The 15,854-nt window shown below is 40.7% G+C and overlaps 1 protein-coding gene across 4 annotated transcripts in view; it reads left to right on the top strand.

Annotated features, from left to right (window-relative positions):
• The window catches only part of WDR11 (WD repeat domain 11), a 56,689-nt gene that overhangs the window by 36,532 nt on the left and 4,303 nt on the right, over window positions 1–15,854 (top strand). For all 4 annotated transcript variants that reach the window (XR_004923117.2, XM_078077055.1, XM_036110997.2 and 1 more), the window contains exons 17-25: window positions 3,540–3,646; window positions 4,282–4,396; window positions 4,695–4,866; window positions 10,699–10,807; window positions 11,905–11,967; window positions 13,167–13,232; window positions 14,017–14,194; window positions 14,998–15,093; window positions 15,595–15,760. Coding sequence is in view for 3 of the 4 variants with exons in the window: in XM_078077055.1 (XP_077933181.1) it covers window positions 3,540–3,646; window positions 4,282–4,396; window positions 4,695–4,866; window positions 10,699–10,807; window positions 11,905–11,967; window positions 13,167–13,232; window positions 14,017–14,194; window positions 14,998–15,093; window positions 15,595–15,760 (1,072 nt within the window). In the remaining variant the exon portion in view is untranslated. The remainder of the gene's footprint in view (window positions 1–3,539; window positions 3,647–4,281; window positions 4,397–4,694; window positions 4,867–10,698; window positions 10,808–11,904; window positions 11,968–13,166; window positions 13,233–14,016; window positions 14,195–14,997; window positions 15,094–15,594; window positions 15,761–15,854) is intronic.

Genomic DNA, 15,854 nt, shown 5'->3' with positions numbered 1-15,854 from the left:
GAGGTCTGTCTGTCTGTCTGATTCCAGTATATCTCCTCTTTCCACTTCAGGCATTACCTTGGAGGATTTGACTTACAGTCTAGCATCATTTTGGGGTAATAGTAATCAGGTTGTAAGTGTAATAGCATTATTAATATTTACTAATGTATATATATCCTTCTAGGACCTTGTGAAATCCTCTGACTGAGGTTCTGTAGTTCATTTGTGTCCGCATGCTTCTCATAGGTTGTTTTTAATGGATAGATAAGAAAATGCTTTTGTTAAATAATACTGTTATAATGCCTAAGTGGAGGCATGAGATGATTTCATAAAATATATTTATTTAAAATTGTTGTCTAAAAATAGACTGTTTTAGTTGAATGCCAACCCCTATATTTTGCAGGTGGCTCAGAGTCTTACAGGTTGTAGTCAGGATGGTGGCTGGGGTGGGAGGGTCCACTTCCAGGATGGCTAACTCACATGGCCATTGCAGAGTAATGCTGGCTATTGATGAGTGGCCTCAGTTCTTCTTCACAGGGGCATCTCCATAGGGCTGTCTGAGTGTCCTCACCACATGGCAGTTGGCTTCCTCCAGAGTGAGTGATCCAAGAGAACACAAAGAAAGCTGCAGTGTCTTTTAGGACCTAGTTTGAGAAAGTGCACTCCGTCGGTTCCTCAGTGTGCTGTTGGTTCATGGGTCAGTCCTGTTCATTTGGGAGGTGACTGCCAAGGGACATGAATACAACAAGGCAGGATCAGTGGGGGTCTCTTAGAGGCTGCTGCCACATCTTCCTTATAGACAACATAAGAAGAGTTGAGGCCATCCAAACCACCTTCTCTACTAAAAATGGAAACTAACATGTGAAAGTTTCATTTTTACTATTTTTTTTTTTACTATTATATAGAACAAGTCATACCTGAGACTTAGTAATGTCTGTTTTGAACTTTCTCTCATTGTCACTAGTTTGAAAGGGTGAAAGTAGTAATGCAAATAAGAAAGGTTAATATTTGGTCATAATAGGAAAAGGAACTTAGTTTAAGTGTATAGAAAGAAAAACTGCTAGGAAGAGCAGACCTAAGAGTTGCAGTGTTAATGTAGCTGTCCTTTGAAAAATCAGTTTGCTGTCTTAGGAATATAAAGAGTTCCTCCTCTAGAAACCCAGAGAAGGCCCCATCTGAACTCTTCTAGTGCCACTCACAGGCAGCTCCATCTGTCTCTGATCACTTCACACTTGTGATTAGGATGTAGAAACAACCCAGTAATTTTTTGAGATGCCAATTCCTCCTTACCCCAGAAAAAGTTTAAAGCTTTTGGACATTAGACCCTAATTTTCCTTTTTATAATACAGAGTTTTTTTCAGGATGGTAATTGTGCCTCACAGTTTTTAAGATTCTGTCTCTTTTTGTGGAGGTCCAAAGTCAGGGTATAGCAGGTCTCTATCTGCCTGCCAGGTCCTTTTATTCCACAGCTAGAAGCAGCTTTCTCAGGGAATAAGCAGCCTAACACAGATCCAGCCTCCAGTGAAATTAGTACGTATTTTAGAGCAGGTTGGTTTTAGGGAAAGGTATCTGAGCAGCTACTGTATAATACGTGAGAAACTGGCTTTGGTTCATTTTTTTTTATTTTCTGTAATTTAAATATTTTCTAGGGACTGTCATATAGTATTTAGGCAGAGGTTTTGTTTGCTCATTTTAATCCAATATTTATCTTACCCTCCTCCCAAATGTAAAGTATTAAACATTTGCTTTGAGTTGAAATTTTCCCTCTGAATTTTGGCCCCAGAACTATAGAGTATATAAAAATGGTAAAAAGAAGAGGAAATCTTGGCATATTTTAAGTTTTGGAGCATCTGTAGTTGACTGCCTTGATTCAGAAAACTGGAACAGTGAGAGAGAATGAGTATCTCTGCTTTGCTGTCAGCCTGCTGAACATCATATTTTGTATATAGGAACATAACAGCGTCAACTAATAATACTCTATTGAGTTTTAATCTTAAATTGGTTCTCTTGGGATTATTTGGAGCCACAAAGCAACTTTATGCCACATCCTCTAAAAGCTCCTTGGTATCTGCATATGGCTTGTAGCCCGTCAACAAACTCTTAGGTAGAAAGGTCTGGATAATTTAATTATATAGTTGTATTAATATGTCACTTGTAATTCTAAGCTGATTTCTGAGCTTATTTAAGCTTTAATATTTTAATTTTAGAGGTTAGAAAGTAAGATTATAAAATGTGAAAGTTTTCAAGACTAAAAAAGTAAACTTAAAGGCAAATGCTTAAACATTCTGTTAATGTGGTGAGGAAAATGGAAATCAGATCTTGAAGTGTGGCTTCGTATTATATAGAATTCTATTTAACATAACTTTTAAGTTTTTTATTATTGAACTATTTAAAATACTCATTTTTAATCCATTTTTTTTCTTTTATTTCTTAACTACCACTAGGATTTATGCAGTATTTGATGCATGGGCCAGTCTATTAATAGTCAATTTGGCCAACCTGGAGCTTTCCCACTATGAACGAAGCATGTGAATTTTTATTTTTATTTTGTTTTATAAATGCAAAAAACAAGATTTCTTTTAATAAGTAGAAAAGTAATTGAGCAATCATATTATTTAATAGTGAGCATTTATTGACTACTGTGTAGCAGGCATTGTTTTGAGCCCTTTCCTATATAAATTTATTAATGCTAATTGGAACTCCTCAAGTTTCATAAGCTTAACCTCCTTTATTGATGATAAGTCCAAGATGCAGAAAGATTAAGTAAATGTGCCCCAAGCCACACAACAAATATACCTGATGAAGCCCAGATTCGAGCCCCAGCAGCTGACTCTAGAGCCCAGGCTCTTAAGGTAGTCTTTGTCACACTACCTCTGTGCATTTGTTAGAGCGAGCTGCAAGCTCCTTTCTCCCCATCTCCCCCCCACACACACACACAGTTTGGAGTTACTGCAGTAGTGTTTCATTCTTCTACTTGGGTTTCCGTATGTACCTTCTTTGCAAAGCTTTCTGTTAATTCAGACTGTGCAGATGCCTTTAATTTACAGTATCTCTTCACTGTCATTATCCAGAAGGTATCAGTGAAGCTCTAGATCCTTTTTCAGTAGAAAAACTGCTGCACAATTAATTATGAAACAGCTCTGAGTTTCCTCTGGAACAGATTGATTTATCCTTTTGCAGTGAGTGAGAAGTTGGAGACAAGGGCCCTTTGGAAAGGGTTTTCCTTCCTTCTCTTTATTGCTTTTAATTTGCTTTCTTTAAGGTATTTCTTCCTCAAAAAGTACCTCTTCTCTATAAATTTAGTTCAGATAACTTAATGTCCATCAAACTGAAATCTCTTGTTTCTTTGTAGTTGAAATTGATAAGCTAGGTAGCTCTTTTAGTGTCCCAAGTCTGTTCGTGTTTGATGGCATTCATACCAAAGCAAAACCATTTACAGTTTTTATTAAAATATCTTTATTATTTTATCACATTTATTGAGTAAAAACATTTCTCTGCTATGATGGCTTATAAGTAGTGAAAACTAGGTGTATCGTGTATCTGTTGCTTTTGTTTTCTAGGGAAGTATGGGTAGTATTACCTGCATCGCTTGGAAAGGTGACACATTAGTTCTTGGAGATATGGATGGAAATTTAAATTTTTGGGATTTGAAAGGCAGAGTATCCAGGTATGATTCAAGAATGCAGTATTATTTGGGGCACCTGGGTGTCTAAGTTGGTTAAGCATCTGACTCTTGGTTTCAGCTCAGGTCATGATCTCAGGATCTTGAGATCCAGCCCCTTGTCGGGCTCTGCGCTCAGCGGGGTATCTGCTTCTCTCCCTCTCCCTCTCCCTCTGCCCTTGCTCGTTCTCTCTCTCACTCTCTAAATAAAATAAAATCTTTTTTAAAAAATACAATATTATTTGTTTTAAAAAAAAAAAAAAAGTAACTTCTTGATACGGTTCCATTGGAGGCTTGTGACCTGCTAAGTAGGATCATTAAACATGACCAAGTATAGCTTGGACCCTTGGGTCTCTTGTCGCTGAACTTGGGAGGAAGAGCCTTGAGCCAAGCTCTGGGCCATTCATAGGAGACACTTATTTGCAGGTGACCCGTGCAGAAGTGTTGCGATATTATTCCATCGTCCTTAAAGGGCTGACCTTTTCTGTCAGATGGGTCCCCTGTCCCAGATAGTAAAGTGGTTCTCACATCACTAGACCTTGTCAAAAGCAGACCTAGAAAGAGTTGTTGGACATAGTTTCCAGTGACAAGGTATTACCCTACTTTATATTGGTGTTTTGTTTTTGTTTGTTTTTCCTCAGAGGAATACCTACACACAGAAGCTGGGTGAGGAAGATTCGTTTTGCTCCTGGTAAAGGAAACCAGAAATTAATAGCAATGTACAATGATGGTGCTGAAGTGTGGGATACTAAAGAGGTAGGCCCAGCTCCATGAGGGAACACTCAAACCAAGCTGCTGGTCACAGGAGCTGTAATTTTTTTCTTCCTCCTGATTTAGAAATGAAGCCTATATAATGGGTTTGTCAAGCTTCTTAAAATGATTTTCTTGCTTTTAATGGTATCGCTGTCTTTGGGATCTTCAAAATTCAGTCTGCATGTGGAAGAGAGATTGCCCAAGACTTGTTTTAACTTGCACAGGGTCTTTGCCACTGGCACTGTTGTGATAAACATCTTCTTTTCCGTTCTGAAAATGACCACCAAATTCCCTCTTGAAGGTTCAGATGGTGAGCAGTTTAAGAAGTGGAAGAAATGTGACCTTTCGGATATTGGACGTGGACTGGTGTACATCAGATAAAGTGATCTTGGCATCAGATGACGGGTGTATCAGAGTCCTGGAGATGTCTATGAAGTCCACTTGTTTTAGAATGGATGAACAGGAGTTAACCGGTATGGAGCGCCAACGAAAGGCTCTGTGACACCTTTATTTTGCACAGGCTGCTGTCTTCTGTTTCATTTCAGTCTTACTTTCTAACAGTCTGAGTTTAAGGAAATAGATTAACTTCAAGCTTGAGTGTTTTACCACTGAGATGCTAAACTCTGTAACTGCCGATGTCAGTCATTCTCCAACTCCAGGTTGGCGAGTGCCCCTTCTTTGACCCTTTGAGGAGTGCTTTGTCAAAAGATCAGAGATGTTTACATAAAAATGATTCCCTTAGAATTTAGTTAAACTCAGGGCACCTGGGTGGCTCAGTTGGCTAAGCGGCTGCCTTCAGCTCAGGTCATGATCCCAGGGTCCTGGATCGAGCCCCACGTTGGGCTCCCTGCTCAGTGGGGAGTCTGCTTCTCCCTCTGACCCTTCCCCCCCAGCTCATGCACACTCTCTCTTTTTCTCTCAATAAAATCTTTAACCAAAAAAAAAAAAAAAGAATTTAGGAGAACTCACCAGAGGACATGAATCTAGTGTAAGGTGCCACTGGCTTTTTAATGATGAGCTTTATATCTTTTGCAAACACATATCGCTGGGGGTGCCTGGCTGGCTCAGTCAGAGGAGCATGCAGCTCTTCGTCTCAGGGTTGTGAGTAGGAGCCCCACGTTGGCCACAGAGGTTACTTAAAGCAAAGGGTAAGCATATATCATTGGAAAGTCACTTTGGAAAGTGTTCTGAGTGTCATGAATTTTGATGCCTCTCAAAATAAAATAGACGATTGCGCTATTGTACCTTTTTTGTAAGGTGGTTTTGAGATTGTTTTTTACCAGAATGAGGAACATTTTAGCAACTATAACCCCATATGTGACTTAAAAAAAAAGAATGGGATTATGAATGCACCCATCAGTCAGTTCGAAAGTCAGCTTTCGTCTGATGAAATGCAGTGTTCATCCTTGCCAGATACTTTTGGGTGGAGACAGACATTCTGACCCTCATGGGAGCAAAGCAGGAAACTTCCTGCATTAAGTATTCTCCAGGCATCGCTTTGGTGTGCACACCAGGCTGCTGAACAATTTCAGAAGAGACTCGTTGAGTCACTGGGTTCCAGCATAGGGCAGTCCGCTCTGGGAACTGCTGTACCTTTGTAGGGTCGGCCTTCGGCACCTTCACAGGCAGCAACGTTTTGAAAACCTGTGCTTTCACCCTGTGTCGGTGCTCGAGGCCCTTCCAGGTTGTTGCCAATGCTGGCTGGGCTCCCTTGAAGTTGTGTTAGGTGTGCTTTTGTTTTTGTCGCTGCCCCAGCCCTGCCAGTGGCTTCGGCACCGCCGCTTCCCCTCCGTGTGACCCTGACCGCCCTGTGCCGAAGCCTGAAGCTGTGCGGCGCTTTCCCGTGTCTGTGCCCGACGTGCTCGCTCACGCCGCAGAAGTGGCAGCGTCTCCTTCCTTCCGAGACAAACTTAGTTATGAAGGAAATGGAGGGAACTTCAGGGGTGGTTTTCCTTTTAGTTCGGCTACTGGTTCGAGGTTAAAGAGGTTTGCGAATGTAATCAAAATGTTTGGAAAGCTTTTCTGTCCCTTTTAATTTAAAATTTGAATCTACCAAAGCCAGGGTAGCTTTTTCTTAAAGTGACTACAGAATTGGAGCCCATCATTAACACCATACTTGAACATCTGACCTGCAGACAGATTTTAGATGACATTTTCTTTTCAAGTTTTCAAGAAAAAAAAAAAAAAAGTCATTCCTACCCAGTCTGTAGTGCTGCAGCCTCAGCCAGAAAGGGAAAATTTTTGAAATAGTAACAGGGAAGTTCAATATTAACCTTTAAAGTCAGAACAACATTCGATACATGTTAAAGAATAAAAGTGGTGGTGTGTGTAACTATGGACTTAGCAAAAAGATGTCTATGTGTTCATCTCCAGTTGCATGCTGACTTGGTCTTGGAAAAATATGTTTGATATATTTTTATTCTGGGGAATTAGAAATAGAGTTTGGACTTACTGATATGGGATAAAAATCATTTTAGGTCATATGCAGTGATATATTTAATAAATTTCCTTTAATCCTCCTTAATAACAAGTAGAAAATATCCTAAAATACTGGTTCAAATCTGTCAGTTTTCTTAGAACAGCTTAGATGGCCTGCTTCCTTCCCCTCCGCCCCCGTGTTTGCATTTGTCTCAGCCCTCCCCGCCTCAGTAAAGGGGAAGGCCAGACACACGTAGAAGAAGAGGAACTCTGTTTTTGAGTTGGAGAACCTTTCTTGTCTGGTGTCTTTTTTTTTTTTTTTCTTGTCTGGTGTCTTATCAGGGTCATAAAACAGCATAAAAAATCATAATACGTTTTTTAGCAGCCTCTAGAAGGAGTCCAAGAGGGTGAGACTTGTTTAATAGCATTCCAGTTTATTGCAGTTTCCACACACTTTTCATAGTATCCGCAGGGTGTTCGAGACTGTCCAGTCCAACTTCCTCACAGCTGCTCGGGCCAATGCCGAACAACACATTTTTCGTAAGGGAGCACTCGTAGAAAGAAACTTTCTATAATCAGATTTATACACAGACCTTGCCTCTTCGTCTGCCTCTGCTTTCTACTCATTTCCAGTGGTTTTCATCTGGGCTATTTGGAAATGTGTCAGGATGTGCAGGTGTGTTTGGGGGGCATCTGGGGGGTTACTAAACAGCATGCGGTGCAGGGAACAGCCTGGACAGTGAATAATGGTGTTGCCCAAAATGTCAGTCGTGTCCCTTGTCTTCCCTTCCCCCGCTCCCCCATTGCATCACAGTGATGAAATCACCCGAGCAGGGTCCTCTCCTTCCCCGACTGCCTGCTCACCGTGCCGTGGGCCACCAGGTGAGGGAGGAGCAGTTTTCCTACTGTTCTTCTTGGCTCTTGGGCTCCTGATTTCCTGCACTGCTGTCACATAGGCAGCCAGCAGTCTGGGCGTGTTTCTGTTGAACACCTCAGACAGCTGTAGCCCAGAGTAAGCAGAACGAGTGCGAGAGAAGGAGCAGTGATGCCAGCTGCCTTTCCATTCTAATTGTAATTTCCGGAAGTGAGTGAGCTCTTGTAGGTGAGTTTCTCCAGCTGGGAGACGATCACCTATTACTTTTTCATGGTTGATCTTTGCCTTTGAGAAGAAAGATCTAAATTCATTTGAAGGTAGGAGGGAATAGAGTTCACTTTCAGTTTGTTCCTGCTCATGGGGATGCTATCAACAATGTTTGGTTTTGGAGAAATAACACATATGTTATTAAAAATCAAACATACAGAAACTAGCATTTAGAGGCTTCCACTGCCAAATCTGGGGCAGTTTGAGCATCGTAAAGAATAACAGTTGTATTGGTATCAGTGTTGGACTTTTTTTTTTTTTAATCCATTATTCCATAGTAATATTCACAAAGAGGAAGGGGCCTGGGCAGGAAGGGAAAGCTCATTTTTACAGAAGAATGCCTATTGATAAATGTAGACAGAGTGATGGAATTAGAAAATCACCAATTCCAATTCCTAATGTAACAGGTGATTCAAGCCAGGATCATTAGTGGGTGTCAGATTACTGGGTGGAAGGGTGTTGGGAAACAGGAAATTCGGTCTCACAGTATCTCGCCATAATTGTGAAGGGGAGAAAGGTGCCCTGACTAGGAGAGAGCCCATGAGTTCACCTTAACTAGATGATCAGATAGTGTTACCAGGAGGCCAACTGACATGCTCCCTCTGGTGGGATGCAGTAGGAAGTACGCAACCCCTGTGTCGTGTTCTTGCCCAAAATGTTTAGCCTGAGTCTGAATGCTCAGTGGAGATCATTTCCTAGGACATTGAACAGACCAGGACTTTTCAAAAATGAAAACGTTGTGTAAGACCAAAGACAAAAAGGTGAGCGGACTGGTGTCGGTTGAGGGAGACTCAGGAGACACGAGCAGCCAGTGGAGGCAGAACATCGCTCTCAGGAGAGGGAGCAACCAGAGGGCCTCTGAACGTGGGCCGCAGTTTAAGTGATTGTAATGAATCAGTATTAAAACTCTTGGGTGCAAGCAAAAAGTAATATTAAAAATATTTCTGACCATTTTCTGACTCTGAAATTGGAAAGTCCACATAAGATATTTTATCTATGATTTAATACTTAGCTGACTACATAGAATGACGTTTTCTAAAGCAGTGCTAACAGAAATGTAATGTGAGCCGCGTATGTTTACATTTTCTGGTACCCACTATAAAAAAGTGAAAAACAGATGAAATTAATCTTAATAAAAATTTTATTTAGGGGCCCCTGGGTGGCTCAGTTAATTAAGTGTCTGCCTTTGGCTCAGGTCATGATCCCAGGGTCCTGGGATCGAGCCCCACATCAGGCTCTGTGCTCAGCAGGAAGCCTGCTTCTCCCTCTCTCCCTTGTCCTGCTCTCACTCTCTCTCTCTCTCAAATAAATAAACAAAATCTTTAAAAAATAAAATGTGAATGGGGGGTGCCTGGGTGGCTCAGTCGTTAAGCATCTGCCTTCGGCTCAGGTCATGATCCCAGGATTCTGGGATCGAGCCCTACATCGGGCTCCCTGCTTGGCAGGAGGCCTGCTTCTCCCTCTCCCACTCCCCCTGCTTGTCCTGCTCTCACTCTCTCTCTCTGTCAAATAAATAAATAAAATCTTTAAAAAAAATTTTATTTAACCCAGTATATCCAGAGTTTTATCATTTCAACATATAGTCAGTATTAAAAATTACTAATGAGATATTTCACAGTTTTGTGTGCTCAGTTTTCAAAATCCAGGGTGTATTTAACATCAGAACACGGATCATGGGGTGCCTGAGTGGCTCAGTGGTTAGGCGGCTGCCTTCGGCTCGGGTCCTGGGATCGAGCCTCGCGTTGGGCTCCCTGCTCAGCGGGGAGCCTGCTTCTCCCTCTCCCTCTGCCTGCTGCTTTCCTCTGTCAAATAAATAAATAAAATCTTTAAAAAAACAAAAACAAAAACACGGATCAATTTAGGGGGCACATTTTCAGCAGAAATATTTAAGCTGTATTTAGATTTTATAAAACTGACAACTGAAAAAGTAGTTACGTATTCCTGAGTAGACAAAAAAGTTATCCAATGACTGAATCAAGTATTAATTTTAAAATTTAAGTTAGTTAAAATTAATTAAGGTTAATTAGTTAAAATTAATTAAGTCCTAAAGAACTCTTATCAGACTGAGTGTCTGACCGAGTGGGGCTATCTGTGTAAGGTAGTCACAGCACAGCCGCCTGGGCGCTGGGACCTTCGGGTCTTCTGCTTCCTCGCGTTAGAACATATTGAAAGAGAAGCAAATCTTGTTTACTGTGTCCTAAGTAAGCCCACTGCTGCATGTAGAGGATGCTAGGGCCCATAGTCTAGGGAGATAAGAGCTGCCCTTGTAAGTGAGACCTGAGGATACCTTTGATCAGAGGTGACCTGATCCCTCTAGTAACAAGCTCAAGGTTGATGGGCTGTGTTAGCTGAATAGTCTCAGAAAAGCAAAGATAACAAACGGTATAAGATGATACAGGTAAATACTACTTTTAGTATTTTAAAATAATGAGCTTTATTAATATCTGTTGAGTCGTTGTATTGAACCTTTTATTCACATAGGACCAGTGTTTTTATACCGTACAGGACACTTAAATTTTAAAAAGGTGAAGAAAGAGCTATTAATCAGTTTGAATGAAGAGAATCTCTCCACTCTTAGCCCGTTTGTCTTTAAGCACTGATGACACTGAATATACTCAGTTGCCACCAGATTTATACTTTGTTCTCTGTTGTCTTCTCTGTAAACTTCTACAGCTGAAGCTTCACAGTAAAACTATAAAATTCTATTTCATTAAAAGAAAGAACTTATTTAATTATTTTTATCTAGAGCCTGTGTGGTGCCCCTATCTCCTTGTTCCAAGGGCCTCCCTTGCCTTGAAAGCTTTCTTATTACACCAGCCGTGGAATGGACAGTATTCTTTGGACATTTCTCAGGTGTAAGTTTTTACCATTTTTATTTTCCTTTCTTAATTTGCTTGGGGTTGAAGGGCACCGATGAAAACCAGCAGGCGCCTGTACTTTGGGATTTAAAAGGATTGGAACTGTAAAAACAAGCGGAGGCAGAGGCAGCAGACACACTGAAAGAATCCTTCATCTGCCTCTCTGGGGCCTTTGGGAGTGGGCGGGCGTGGGGAGCTGGGGTACGTGAGCTACTCTGGGCGGCTGTGGTCTGAACACGGGTATGGCATGATGAGTGTGAAGAGGGCCACTTAGGCCAAAAGGAATTTGAGGCCAGGCTTCAAATTCTTTTTAAAAGCAGTACGAGGGGTGCCTGGATGGCCCAGTCGGTTAAGGGACCAGCTCTTGATTTCAGCTCAGGTCATGATGTCAGGGTCCTGGGATGGAGCGCCACATAAGTCTCCATTGAGTCTGCTTGTCCCTCTACCTGTGATCCTCCTCCTGTGCTCGCTCGCTCACTCGCTCGCTCTCAAATAAATAAAATCTTTTAAAGTGGCAAGAATGAGCTTATTGCAGAGATATTTTCTGTTTTATGAATCTCACTGCCTCATTACAAAAACACATTCACAGTAACTATTATTAGTTAATAATAGTTATTAGTTAAACCCACTAGTGTTACTGAACTTATGCCATGTGGAGAGCACAGATAGGCATGGGTTAGGGGAATACAAAAAATAATGTTGATGAGGTATCTGTTTTCCAAGAAGTATCTACTTGGGAGAAATGAATGTCCGTTTTGCAGAGGAGAAAGAACAAACTGCTTTAGTCATTGCTAGGTTTCTTATTAACATGAATCTAAGCATGATAGTTTTTAGAGCCCACTGATAAATTTTCTGGTTTCTTGAAAGCCAGAGAGACGTGCTTTACTCATTTCTTTGTTTTAACTAAATAAGATAAAAGCAGACATCAAAGGTGGTTGGTGGGTTCTTGAGTAGTTGCTGTTTGGTCTATAACTAGCTTTTTAAATCAGGGACTGCAAAGAGGTTATTTCTATATTGGTACTTTTTTTCTGGTGAAGAAATGCATGATTGTAAGTGAAGAGAGAATGAGCTTATTCAAAATCTTTTCTGTACAGTGATTATCCAGAAAATGAAGAAATAAAGAATCTCCTTCAAGAGCAGCTGAATTCATTGTCAAAGTAAGCACCCCAGCTATGTTTTAATAGAGGATACGACTATGAGAAAGAAAATATAATCATTTAGGCTTTTTGAAGTTAAAGTAAGTTGTGTTTTAGAAAATGTTAGTAGCGCAAGGAGAGACCATTCTATTCGAAGGCTTATTTCCCTCGAGAATCTTTGTGTTGTAGAAAACGTAGTTATTTAATAGTTACGGTGACAGCATCTACCTTCACCAAGATCCTAAGTGTTAGATGGCTGTGGTCCCGTGTCAGGGCAGGACTGGAAGCTGTGGTGTGAGCATCCTCGTAGCTCAGCCTGCCTCTACCACAGATGCCCCACGAAGCCTCAGGTTAGAGGCCGTGCACAGCGTGGTTCTTCGGTGGCAGCTGACTTTTCTGAGATAAGTTCTCTGTGTCAGGTGCTATGTGGGCACAATTCTAAGAAATTACTGTGTTCCCTAGAGCCAAGAGCATTTAAAAGTACCTATTGGGAATAATACTGCAAAGGAAGTAGAAAAATATGGGTCCATGAGTTCTGGGTAAAATAGAATACATTTTTTGCAGTCTTAGAATCTGTCACATGTAATCATAATATTTAATAAATTTACCATGTTTTATTGATGCCAAATTCAAAATAATTATTGTTTTCAGTATCCAAAAGTTAACATTTGTTATTTAAGTGGAGAAGATTTAAAGAGCATCTTTCCGCCCCCGATTTATGAATATTCTGTATGTGGCTGTTTTAGGAATATCAATTTATAAAAACATGCCTTTCTTCCTTAAATATTTTATTTTTTGGAATAGTTTCTGAATCTGTCTCTTCTAAAGTATATACTGTTCCTGATGAGTAGCAGAATCATTGCCAACAGTGACATTCTTGTTCCTATAGTTAGGCAGCTACTCATGTTTTCAAAACCATGAGTTGAACTATTGCAAGAATGTAAGCCAGAATCAGAGCCTCACCCCCCGTACCAGTTCTCTAGGCCTAGACATACTGTAAGCCTTTTAAAGCATTTGTCATTTCAGGGTCATGGCAAAGTGACCTCCTTTGTCAGTTCTGAGCATAGTAACTAGTTCAAAAACAAAATATTTCAGAAATAGCAAAACTCTAAATAGATTAACAATTTTGAGTAGATTTCCTTTCAGGAGTATATTGGCCTATATCCTTTATTGTTTGATTAAAAAATTTGGCTTGCCTTTGTCTGGATTCCTGTTTGCAGTGACATCAAGAAACTCTTGCTCGACCCAGAATTCACTCTCCTGCAGAGATGCCTGCTTGTTTCAAGGTAACACTCAGTGTTCTGTGTAAGAGAGAATTTCAGATGAACTCATTTCTCTTATTAAGTGTTTTTAGTTAAGACCAAACAAACCTTTTTAGATTTTAGAACAACATATCAGTTCATCCTTTAGATTTGCTTTACAGTTAATTTTGAAACTAGTAATACAAATAGGAAAAAAAAAATTTTAATATGAGATCTAGGCCTTCTCTACTGAAAAGGCTGCCTCCTACAGACAGCTTTTTAAAATTTGTGTTTTAAAATATCAGCTACAAAGGGCATGTCCTTAATTACACCAATAAGTTATATTTAGAAGCAAAAATCTGTACTTCCTCACCGAACGGTACAGTTGTCACTTACAAAAAAGGCATTTCCATCCATTCCCCAGAGAATAAATTACAGTTATTTCCATACCTTATTTAGCCAGTTTTCCCAGAGGAACTTCTTCCTTAGTGTGAAGCTGTGGTCCAGATTGAAAGGTGTATGTGCTGATGACAAAGCGGGTGATCATTGCCCAGGCCTTGGAACCATCGTGTTGCTCTTAACACAGCACAGAGGGGGTTTGGGTGTGAAGGGGCTGTGCCCTCAGGCGCCTGGACTGTCTGAGACCCAGTAACGGGGCTGCAGAACGGCCTGCTTCCTCCGTCACCCTGCCAGGCACAGGCCAGTGTTCCAGATGGTCTTTCATGTGACAGTGCTGTGCTCCTGGTCCTTGAGGTTTTTGTGGCGAGCCCCTGTCCACGCCCAAGTCTGCTGTGTGTGCTCAGTGGGACTTTGGTGTCACCCTTCTCAGGCTTTATGGCGATGAGTCGGAGCTGCACTTCTGGACCGTTGCTGCCCACTACCTGCACAGCTTGTCCCAGGAAAAGCCAGCAGGCACCCCAGCCTCTAAAGAAACCATGCCTCGGGACAAAGTGAACAACCCGCTGGATATATGTTATGATATACTCTGTGAAAATGCCTATTTTCAGGTATTATATTTCATATATTAAACTCTTTAAAGCTCCCATCTTGGGGCACCTGGGTGGCTCAGTCGTTAAGGGTCTGCCTTCGGCTCAGGTCATGATCCCAGGGTGCTGGGATCGAGCCGCACATCGGGCTCCCTGCTTGGCTGGAAGCCTGCTTCTCCCTCTCCCACCCCCCTGCTTGTGTTCCCTCTTTCGCTGTCTCTCTCTGTCAAATAAAGAAACTCTTTAAAAAATAAATAAAATAAAGCTCCCATCTTGATGACTTATGTCTTTATAAGTATCTTAAATTTGGGAAACTTTCCAGCTAAGTGAAGGTCCACATAACAGAAATGAGTCCGTTGTCACCTCTGCATAAAAAAGGCCTGACTCAGGACTTGAAAAGCTCATAAAGGCTTATCGAGTTTTTTAATACACATTAGAATTTTACTATTCTTTATTTTTTTTGTCTTAAAATTGTTAACTTAGAAGGTTCATTTTTATTCTTTCATTTTATTTTCTATAAATAACAAATATTTCTTTTATTCGGTTTGAATTTTTGTATAAAAAGGTACTTTCACAGTCTTTTCACTGCAGGAGAGTACTTCAGTACATGGAGGGCTGGCTTCTGTAAGCGGGCAAACTCGCACAGAAATGAGAATTCGTTTCAACGTTTTTTTCTAATCAAATTCTTATTACATTGTTGGATTTCTATGAAGTTGATTAATAACCTCAGAAGTCAAAATAATCTTTATAAAAGGATTTTATTAAATATAGTAAATTTTGTCTTAAAATCCGGACTGAATTTTCTCTTTTTTTTTCTACTCTAGAAATTTCAGCTGGAAAGGGTTAATCTACAGGAAGTAAAGCGGTCAACTTATGATCATACAAGGAAATGTACAGACCAGCTACTTCTCTTGGGTCAAGTACGTGCAATTTTTACAACTCTTTTCATGTTTCACGGAGTTGCTAGTTGATTAGCATCATGTAGAACGCGCGCGCGCACACACACACAGATGGATAGGTAGATCATAGTATTTCCCTGAAAGTATACATATAAATTTAGGCTTTATTTCAAAATAAGACAAACAAACCTCGTGAGAAAGCAAAAGTCTGTAGTTGACTAGCTTGGAATTTTGGCTTACGTAATGTCAAATGAGACCTGACTGGTTTGGTTTGGTTTGGTGTCTCTGAATTGACTGATGCAAAACTAGAGTAAGCAGTTTCTTGAGCATCTGTGTAAACCAGACTGTGGTTTTACCTTTGTTCCAAAGAAGCAGGAGGACACTGTTCAAAGCATTGGCAAGCAAGTTTTGAAAGTGAAAGTCTTCTCTAAGCTGTAACTTCAGTGTTTCAAATTATGAGTTCAATAAGATTATGTTGGAAGAAAATGGTCTCATAATTAGAAGAACTGTTCCTCTCATTAGACAGACAGAGCTGTGCAGTTGCTATTGGAAACAAGTGCGGATAACCAGCATTATTACTGTGACTCCCTGAAAGCCTGTTTGGTCACAACTGTCACCTCCTCAGGCCCCTCCCAGAGCACCATTAAGCTGGTGGCAACTAACATGATCGCCAATGGCAAACTGGCAGGTAAGGCGTGCTTTGTGGGTGCAATGGTCGGTCCTCTGGAAAATCAGGCCCCTTCCCAGCAAAGCATTTGATTATTAAGATAGTTCTTTTCTTT

This window comes from Halichoerus grypus, chromosome 7 (genome assembly GCF_964656455.1).
Source record: "Halichoerus grypus chromosome 7, mHalGry1.hap1.1, whole genome shotgun sequence".
Taxonomy (NCBI): Eukaryota; Metazoa; Chordata; class Mammalia; order Carnivora; family Phocidae; genus Halichoerus; species Halichoerus grypus.
Note: the sequence above shows the minus strand (reverse complement) of the source record. Positions and strands in the feature narration are given on the sequence as shown.